We start from the raw sequence: 10,706 nt of genomic DNA, 5'->3' as shown, positions 1-10,706 counted from the left end.
TTGGCTTGTTTGGTCTCTGAGCGCTGTACTCAGATTATTGCATGGTGTGCTTTTTTTGTAAAGTTTTTTTGAAATCTTACACAGCGGTTGCATTAAGGAGAAGTCTATCTTTAATTCTGTGAATAACACTTTTATCTTTTATCAATGTTTATTATGAGTATTTCTTTAAATTCATGTGGCTCTCTGCAAAATCACCGGATGTTTTTGGAACTACTGAACATAACGCGCCAATGTATACTGAGATTTTGTTATGTAAATATGAACTTTATCGAACAAAACATACATGTATCGTGTAACATGAAGTCCTATGAGTGTCATCTGATGAAGATCATCAAAGGCTAGTGATTCATTTTATCTCTATTTCTGATTTTTGTGACTCTTCTCTTTGGCTGGAAAAATGGCTGTGTTTTTCTGTGACTTGGCACTGACCTAACATAATCGTTTGTGGTGCTTTCGCTGTAAAGCATATTTGAAATCGGACACTGTGGTGGGATTAACAAGAAGTGTATCTTTAAAATGGTGTGAAATATTTATATGTTTGAGGAATTTTAATTATGGGATTTTTGTTGTTTTGAATTTGGCGCCATGCACTTTAGCTGGCTGTTGTCATATCGATTTCATTAGCCGGATCTTAACCCTAAGAAATTAATTTGTTACGGTTAGGGATAAGGGGTTTGGTCATGGGTAGGGTGAGGGTTAGAGTTATGGGTTGGCATGCCCGCCACATCCCTTTAGTCAAATCTGCAGAGACCGACTTCAGACAGACACAGCACCACTCCGGCGATGTCCACCATGCTGATGAATCACAGGGATCCAGAGGATGAAGAATGCAACCACAACACTTGTGATCTGCTGCGTCAACTTGGTTCACCAGCCCGTGGAGGCAGCAGTAGAACGTGACCAGCACAGAGAACGGGATGATGAACCCCAGCCCGTGTCTTGGTGGCACTCATCGCCCACTTTGCGAGTGGTCACAGCGGGGGCAGTCAGGCCGTATGCAAGCCCCCACAGGGCCAGGAGCAGTGCCACCTCCCCCTTGCGCACCAGCCGGTTCCAGATCTGCGGGGAGAGCCCCTGGAGTGACAAATAGCATGTTAGCATACAGGCTGAGGTAGAGCAGCATGGTGGCTAGCTTGCAGAGTCCAGTCGTCCAGGAGAGTATAGATCCACACAGGTATCGTGAAAAATAATGCTACTGGTACATTTCAGTTAATGAACCTCTCTGAATGAATGCTTAGCTTATTGGGCCAAGTTTGGTACCAGTCAAAAGGATATCTACAGAGATACTAATGCTGAAGCCATGTGATGTACTGTATCATATTAATGTCAAAGTAGTATTTCTTGAATGCAAATGATATGACTGTATTCACTCTTTCAAGGTTGGAGGGGTATAGAAGTTGAGTAGGGCATGAATAGTTCGGTTCAGACGGGGTCAACACTCGTGCTGTTGTGTACTGAAATTAGTTCTTCTTACAATATGAAGAGAAATTGAAGCTTAAATGTAAACCAATTCTGAACTTTGCTTAAAATGTCCTTCAAAAAAAAGCATTTTCTGCAGCTCTGTATCCTTATTGGTCCCAGTGTGTTTACAAAGATTAAACATTTATGGAGAATATGATGAGAGATATGTACCAGTATGTGTCATATTTCAAAGAATTGGTCTTTAGAATTCTTTAGAATACGGGAGACGCCGTAGCTCTGCAGTTGTTGAGTCAGAGCAGTTCCTCTTTAGCTGAGGGAGGTTTTTGTACGACGCTCTAACACTGTGTGAACGGATAGCTGCCACCCTGCTGACAGTAGTAATCTCCTGCATCTTCAGCCTGGACTCCACTGATGGTCAGAGTGTAATGAGTATAAGGACTAACAGATCCACTCCCACTGAAACGACCTGGAATCCCAGACTGACGGTTTGTACCATGATAAACCAGGAGTTTAGGAGCTTCTCCAGGTGTCTGCAGGTACCACTGGAGATTATTACCAGTATTTGAACTGGCTGTACAGCTGATAGAGACAGTCTCTCCTGGACTAACAGACTGAGATTTAGGAGACTGAGTCAGAATGATATCTGCTGATGATTCTGAAAAATAAAACAAAAGTGAAGAAAGGCTGATTATTAATCACAACAAATAGACATTGATAATCTTCCACGTTCTATCATGAAACATATTAATAAAACCACATCTGGGTTTGGCTGATATCTTCAATATTCACAAAAGAAAGTTTAATTCTGAAGCTAAACCAAACATGAATCAAAGTTAGTCAAAGTGTCTCTCACCCTGAACAAGGAGTCCCAGTGTTCCCAGCAGTAGAATCAGTGACATCATCATTATGCTGCGTGTCAGTGGCTCTGAAAGGAGTGAACAGTCACTGATCAACACTGGGGTTTTAAAAGTATGTGGACCAATGAGGCAGGACAGCTATGCAAAACTCCAATATTTCATGCAAATACACCACGCAGAAAAATGAAGTCACCAGTTTCCAAAGGTAGGCCTACTGTATATTACGTTTGAGAATACTGAAATCATAAACCACACAATGTAAGAACTATATCATAAATGAGCCCACGTACACAGTGGTTTATGTCCATCAACAGTGGTTGTCAGTCTCAGAAGGTTAATTAAGTTTAGCAGTAGAATTACTGCCTCTGTATGTTTCAGACCTTCTCAAGATGGACAGTAGTGGTGCTCTGTCACCCTCCTCTGACCAGACTGCATAATAGCAGTTTGTGTGATGTGTGGAGTGGGTGTTTTAAGTTCAAGCTCCCCCAGATCCTTATAAAATTAAAGTTACACACTCTATATACCCATTCAGTTGTTGGGAGCATACAGTGGGGAGAACAAGTATTTGATACACTTCTGATTTTGCAGGTTTTCCTACTTACAAAGCATGTAGAGGTCTGTCATTTTTATTATAGGTACACGTCAACTGTAAGAGACGGAATCTAAAACAAAAATCCAGAAAATCGCATTGTATGATTTTTAAGTAATTAATTTGTATTTTATTGCACGACATAAGTATTTGATACATCAGAAAAGCAGAACTTAATATTTGGTACAGAAACCTTTGTTTGCAATTATAGAGATCATACATTTCCTGTTGTTCTTGACCGGGTTTGCACACACTGCAGCAGGGATTTTGGCCCACTCCTCCATACAGACCTTCTCCAGATCCTTCAGGTTTCTGGGCTGTCGCTGGGCAATACGGACCTTCAGCTCCCTCCAAAGATTTTCTATTGGGTTCAGGTCTAGAGACTGGCTAGGCCACTCCAGGACCTTGAGATGCTTCTTACGGAGCCACTCCTTAGTTGCCCTGGCTGTGTGTTTTGCGTCGTTGTCATGCTGGAAGACCCAGCCACGACACATCTTCAATGCTCTTACTGAGGGAAGGAGGTTGTTGGCCAAGATCTCGCGATACATGGCCCCATCCATCCTCCCCTCAATACAGTGCAGTCGTCCTGTCCCCGTTGCAGAAAAGCATCCCCAAAGAATGATGTTTCCACCTCCATGCTTCACGGTTGGGATGGTGTTCTTGGAGTTGTACTCATCCTTCTTCTTTCTCCAAACACGGCGAGTGGGGTTTAGACCAAAAAGCTCTATTTTTGTCTCATCAAACCACATGACCTTCTCCCATTCCTCCTCTGGAACATCCAGATGGTCATTGGCAAACTTCAGACGGACCTGGACATGCGCTGGCTTGAGCAGGGGGACCTTGCGTGCGCTGCAGGATTTTAATCCATGACGGCGTAGTGTGTTACTATTGCTTTTCTTTGAGACTGTGGTCCCAGCTTTCTTCAGGTCATTGACCAGGTCCTGCCGTGTAGTTCTGGGCTGATCCCTCACCTTCCTCATGATCATTGATGCCACACGAGGTGAAATCTTACATGGAACCCCAGACCGAGGGTTGACCGTCACCATTTTCTAATAATTGCACCAACAGTTGTTGCCTTCTCACCAAGCTGCTTGCCTATTGTCCTGTAGCCCATCCCAGCCTTGTGCAGGTGTACAATTTCATCCCTGATGTCCTTACACAGCTCTCTAGTCTTGGCCATTGTGGAGAGTTTGGAGTCTGTTTGATTGAGTGTGTGGACAGGTGTCTTTAATACAGGTAACGAGTTCAAACAGGTGCAGTTAATACAGGTAATGAGTGGAGAACAGGAGGGCTTCTTAAAGAAAAACTAACAGGTCTGTGAGAGCCGGAATTCTTACTGGTTGGTAGGTGATCAAATACTTATGTCATACAATAAAATGGATATTAATTACTTAAAAATGATACAATGTGATTTTCTGGATTTTTGTTTTAGATTCCATCTCTCACAGTTGAAGTGTACCTATGATAAAAATGACAGAAAATGCAAAATTGGCAGTGTATCAAATACTTGTTCTCCCCACTGTATGTAGTGTACATCTTTCTTTTTTTATATACATTTTTGGGGTGTGCGTCAGATCATGCTTTTCACCATCCTATCATAACCCCAAAAAACTGTTTCTAGTTTTAAACTACAGTATCATGTCAATCTCATGGTGTGTCAATCCTTGCATCTACACTGGGGACTAAAGATAGGAGGGAGGACTGACAGTCATAGCAGTCATACCTCATATTAGAGGTGTTGAGGGTTTCTCTTTCATATAGAAATGTAGCCTATGCTGTTGAATACATGGTTTACAGCATCAATGTATGTTGATGATTCAGCCTTTTCTCTCATTTTGAACCAAAAGACATGGTGCTTAGGGTGAGGATAACGCTGTCTGTCTGTGTACCAAATGTGTTACATCTGACATATCACAAGTTCTACTTTCATTTGGTCCAGAAACATTTTGTTTGGCCGTGTTGACAAGATGTCTCACTTCTTGTTGTGGCTTAGAATGAAACGGACAGAGGTGAACCCATGATGGGCATCAGAGTGGTGCAAGGTTTAAAATGCATCCTTTTATTTATCTGTTTAAGCAGAAATGTTGTTGCCGAGATCTAATGTGTTTTTCCATTGTGCTCAATAGTTAAATACCTGTCAAGATTTTAAGGCAACTTAACAAGTGTGATGAAGTAATTGAACAAGTTGGAGCTCCTCTGAACAAAAGCAGAAGTAGCCTCTATGTAGCATACTGTAAGAGAAATAAAACATCTATTTATTAATTAAAACGAAATCAATTTATTCATGCATGGGAAAGATGGATTTTACCAATAGAGGTCAAGCTTGAATGGGGGTTAGATCACCAAAGGAACAAATCTAGGCTACCCTATAAATACATAGAAAGTACAGGCTATACAGACAGCTTGCAGGAGGACCAGAATCCAGCCAGGCAGGAGAGTATAGATCCACACATGTATCGTGGCCATGTACAAGATGTCGGAGGACGCCAGGTTCAGCATGAGACACAGGGTAAAGTTGGGGTATTGTGCCACGCTGCTCAGTTTGACCACCAGAACAGCTATGTTACCAGGGAGGCCCAGCACATTACACAGCCCCAGGACAATGTTTGAAATCAGGCGACCTGAATCCAGGGAGGTGGGGTCCATGCTGGAGGTGCTGGAGGAGTTCAGGTGCTCCGTGGTCGATGAAAGATAAGAGATCTACGAGATATCTGGAAGACAGTAGACTTTAGACATTTAATTATTTGTTTCTAAAAAAAATTATACTGTTAAAACAGTCTCTACACTAGTAAACAGAGTGCATGAAATCCTCACAAGTTTTTCTCTTCTCTTGATCTCATGTCATAGATTGATAGTAAGTGAAAGGTGTGGGTTAACTGCCTCTGGTCAGATTCCTCCTGATGAGCTGTGTGTGTGTTTTTTGTTGTTGCAGATTTACCCCCTTTTCTCCCCTATTGGTAGTTACAGTCTTGTCTCATCACAGCATCTCCCCTATTTTTTTTTATTTTTTATTTTTTTAAATTTTTATTTCACCTTTATTTAACCAGGTAGGCTAGTTGAGAACAAGTTCTCATTTGCAACTGAGTCCTATGGACTCAGGAGAGGCGAAGGTCGAGAGCCATGCGTCCTCCGAAACACAATCCTGGAAAGCCGCACTGCTTCTTGACACACTGCTCACTGAACTCGGAAGCCAGCCACAGCAATGTGTTGGAGGAAACACTGTCCAGCTGGCAACCGAGATCAGCTTGCAGGCGCTTTTTCCACCACAAGAAGTCGCTAGAGCTTGATGGGACAAGGAAATCCAGGCCGGCCAAACTCTTAACTAACCCGGAAGACGCTGGCCCAATTGTGCCATGCTTCATGGGTCTCCCGGTCATGGCCAGCTGTGACACAGCCTGGGATCAACCCCAGGTCTGTAATGACGCCTCAATCACTGCGATGCAGTGCCTTAGACCACTACGCCACGTTTCCACGTCATTTCAATGAAATTATGTTGAACACATGTGGAACAGACATTGAAATGACATCTGCCCAGTGGGATGATTGCACTTCTAATTTCCTACCTGATTCTAGCATAAATCTACCATGACTGCTATCTTATGTTATCTTAATTTGGAAGCTATTGACAATATCTGGTCATTTGCATAAAGAGTGGGACGCAACTATGAGTTCTCATATGTAGCCTACTGACATTCTCCCTTCATCTCTTCATTGACTTTCCTTCTTCTATCCCTCTATTTATTCTCTCCTTTGTTTCTTGATTGAGGTTGTTTCACTGTCCAAGTATTATCTTTTATCAGTTGAAACCTCAACCTTTTACAGTAACTGTCAACATCTCAAACATTCTTTCCAACCATAACTCACAGTCCTTATAAAGTCTCACTGAGTCTTTGTGAACTTGATCAGATCCACAGATGACTGACTATACAACGTGGATGGATGGGTCTGTCAATACTATTCGCAGTCAATATAGATTCTAGACTCATCTATTTGTTCTAAGCTAGTCTCCCAGTTTCTGGTGGAAAGCAGACTGAACCAACTTTTCCTCTAAGATTGTGCCTGTGCTTAGCTCCATTCCATTTAATTTATCCCTCCAAAAAACTCCAGAGTCCTTGTCGATGACAAGCATACCCATAATATGGAGCCTCCACTATGCTTGAAAATATGAAGAGTGGTACTCAGTAATGTGTTTTATTGGATTTGTCCCAAACATAACACTTTGTTTTCAGGACATAAAGTTAATTTCTCTGCCACATTTTAGCAGTTTTACTTTAGTGCCTTATTCCAAACAGGATGAATGTTTTGGAATATTTGTATTCTGCACAGGCTTCCTTCTTTTCACTCTGTCATGTAGGTTAGTATTGAGGAGTAACTACCGTATCATGTTGTTGATCCATGCTCAGTTTTCTCCTATCACAGCCATCACACTCTGTAACTATCTTAAAAAGTCCCCATTCAATTCAGGCTGTTAGACAACAAAATGTGGAAAAAGTCAAAGGGTGTGAATACTTTCTGAAGGCACTGCACATCAACATAGTCCACCAGCCATTTTCAAAATGTTGAAAGTTCAATGGGGAAAGTGAATGTGTCCAGTCTACTGGAGTTCCAGAGTGTACCAGTAGGGGGCATCAGTTCCATGTCTCTGTTATCATTCCCTCTCTGTGTCTGTCTGGAGGTTTTCAGAATCAGAATCTATCACTGTGGTGTACTTTCGGTGGAGGGACCAAACTGAGTGTTGGCAGTAAGTATTCAGTTCTTGATCTTGACCTCTGATATCAAAATCCCAATTCATTTTCTTAACAATATTACAACTCCCTTAAATAGAAAGTAGAAATGTATATTTATTTTTTGAGAATTTGTTTTGCATTTATTTTCCTTAAAGTTAATTTAGGTAAATCAAAATGCCTATTCAAGATGTAATAATTCAAACAAGGTTATACAGTGTGTATTCATTTGGAACAGAGATACTGTTGAAATCAGTGGTTTAGATGAATGTAGCTTTAGAAAGAGCAAAAGCAGTGTCTCTATAGTGTCAGAGGTTTTTGTACGGCCGCTGAATGACATTGTATCACTGTGGTACACTTTTGGTGGAGGCACTAGACTGGAGTTTGGAAGTAAGTTTACCTACCTCTAATATAGAAAATGTTCTGACCTTGCATATAGATGCACTGATGATCTTGTGAGAGAGGAAACTAAGATTAAAATGGAAATAAATGCTATGCATAGTTATGTTTTTGGTTAAAGAGTTATTCTCTTCATAAGAGTCCCCATTTGTGTGAAAATATATTTTGGTTAAACCTCAAATATTAACCTATTATTTTTGGTTAACAGACCTAGTCTCGTAAATAATATCACTATTCATTTTATTTAAATGTGTATTTTAAATGTATATAATTGTTTTAAGATGGTTATATTCAACTTAATTCACTCCTTCAGCATTCAGCTTCAAGGTAATGCTTAGATTTGCTATCTATTTGCTATTTGCTATTTTGTATCTTATTTGATCCCATTTGTTGTTTTATTTGCTATCTATTGAAAAGACTTGCTATCTTGTGAAGTCCAGCTTTTCTGCTGTTCATATGAATATAGGTTTATTTTCAATTTGATACAATATCTTGTAAATTACACTTTATCCATTTTCTTTTCGAAAATTTAAAACGTAAATGTTTTAGTGTGTCTTTTAAATTAAATGTATTTCATTGTTAGATGTTTACAGTCAACTGGAATTGATTTCTTCAGCACAGGCATATTATCAACCAATTGTAATTGAATTCGTAATTTAAGAATTGTTCATACATTCTGTGAAATGTTCTTTAAAAGAAGAATAATAATAATTAATAATGAAATGCAGTTTGATTCCTATGAGTTTATTCCATTACAGTAAGGGAGGAATATTTCACATTTTAAATAGTACAATTTTGAAGATAGTTGATTGTATTTTCAGTCATCTCATGTAGTTATAATATGCTTCAGTAGCTACTCAAAGGGAAGACTGATGAACTGACTGTCTGTATGAGGAACAGAAACCTACTGATGGAAAAAAAACGTAATTTACAGCTAAGATGTAAAACTGCTGCATCATTATTGTCATATCAGTCTGATGATTGATTGATAGTTCCCCTCTCCATAACTTCCCACCTGTCTTTTAGGTGATGTTCGTCCCACCCTGACAGTCCTGCCCACCTCCAGTGTGGAGCTGCAGCAGGGGAAGGCCACTCTCATGTGCCTGGCCAACAAGGGCTTCCCCTCAGACTGGAAGCTGAGCTGGAAGGTGGACGGCAGCAGCAGCAACACCTGGGAGGTGACCGGGAGCCCCGGGGTCCTGGAGAAGGACGGCCACTACAGCTGGAGCAGCACCCTGACCCTCCCTGTCGACCAGTGGAAGAAGGTGGGCTCTGTGACCTGTGAGGCCACCCAGGGCTCCCAGTCTCCTCTCTCTGAGACACTGAGGAGAGACCAGTGTTCTGATTAATGAGCTCCCCCCTCTGACTCCACTGTTTTTACTCTGCACCTCTCCTTCTTACTGTTCCAGCAATACCAGCACACTGATCTAATGCTGGGCTGGATCCTGTGTGGGAATCCTTCCTCCAGCTGGAGCTTTTATCATAGTGGAACAAAGAACAGAATACATGTCTGATTCTGATGTCATATAGATCTGCTTGGCTTTCATATCACATGTGTTCTGAACCTTATTACTGTAATCCTGTTGTTTCTGACATGTTGAGATAATAAAGACGTGCTATATTTTAAACTGTTTGCCTGGATATCATTATTTAATGAGTTTTACCATTAGACATTGAGATACTTTTGATTTATTGCATTTTCATAAAGAATGATGAGCTCTCTGCCCTGGAAAGTAATTTTACTAATACATGTTATTCAATGAACCTCTCTCAATGAGTGTTTGGCTGATTGGGCCAAATATAATACCAGTCAAAATGATATCTACAGTGATACTAATACTGAAACCATGTTTTCTAGACTCCCCAGTCTTTATGATGTCACTAATACTGAAGTCATGTTCTCTAGACTCCCCAGTCTTTATGATGTCACTAATACTGAAGCCATGTTCTCTAGACTCCCCAGTCTTTATGATGTTACTAATACTGAAGTCATGTTCTCTAGACTCCCCAGTCTTTATGATGTTACTAATACTGAAACCATGTTCTCTAGACTCCCCAGTCTTTATGATTTTACCAGAACCATGTATTAGAGAGGATATATAGGTTTCTGCATTATGATGTATTTACATGACACTTCAACATTCTGTGGCAGGCATAGTAGATCCCCATTAACATTACAACGGTGCTGTGTAACTGAATGTCTAGAACTAGAACAACATTACAAACTCTAAAAGTTGGCCTAACTCTCTAAATATATGACTATGGATGTTACCAATTATGAAGCCATGAGCTCCAAGCTCAGTGGAACTCTCTGGGAACAGGTGAACATCTGGCCATGGTACTGCTGTTACAGTGCGTGAATGAGGACCCAAAAGCGAATTAACGTAAACAGAGCTTCTTTAATAACAAAACATACGTAGGCTCAGATGGACCGGCAGATTCCGACAGGACAGGACAAGGTTGCAGCAAACATGACGATAGTCTGGTTCAGGCATGAATAACACAAACAAGAATCCGACAAAGACAGGAGCAGAAACAGAGAGAGATATAGAGGACTAATCAGAGGAAAAAAGGGAACAGGTGGGAAAAGGGGTGACGAGGTAGTTAGGAGGAGACAAGGAACAGCTGGGGGAAAGAGGGGGAGAAAAGGTAACCTAATAACGACCAGCAGAGGGAGACAGGGTGAAGGGAAAGGACAGAAACAAGACACAACAT

The 10,706-nt window shown here is 40.9% G+C and overlaps 1 protein-coding gene across 1 annotated transcript; it reads left to right on the top strand.

Annotated features, from left to right (window-relative positions):
- Positions 1-5,341: 5,341 nt before the first annotated feature.
- Positions 5,342-9,619, top strand: LOC110496824 (immunoglobulin lambda-like polypeptide 5). The gene is made up of 4 exons (XM_090206660.1): positions 5,342-5,538; positions 5,716-5,722; positions 7,462-7,609; positions 9,018-9,619. Exons 1-4 carry the CDS (start codon positions 5,342-5,344, stop codon positions 9,338-9,340), a joined length of 675 nt encoding a protein of 224 aa, XP_090062786.1. The 3' UTR covers positions 9,341-9,619.
- Positions 9,620-10,706: the final 1,087 nt, after the last annotated feature.

Source organism: Oncorhynchus mykiss, chromosome 18, assembly GCF_057628025.1.
Source record: "Oncorhynchus mykiss isolate SJ-2025 chromosome 18, ASM5762802v1, whole genome shotgun sequence".
In the NCBI taxonomy this organism is placed as follows: Eukaryota; Metazoa; Chordata; class Actinopteri; order Salmoniformes; family Salmonidae; genus Oncorhynchus; species Oncorhynchus mykiss.
The sequence above is the reverse complement of the archived record's forward strand: the minus strand, read 5'-3'. Positions and strand labels throughout refer to the sequence as shown.

Excerpts from the sequence above, each read along its gene's own strand:
- LOC110496824 (XM_090206660.1), top strand. The coding sequence starts at position 5,342 with ATGTCGGAGGACGCCAGGTTCAGCATGAGACACAGGGTAAAGTTGGGG. Across the intron at positions 7,610-9,017 it reads GACCAAACTGAGTGTTGGCA|GTGATGTTCGTCCCACCCTG; the intron begins GTAAGTATTCAG and ends CCTGTCTTTTAG.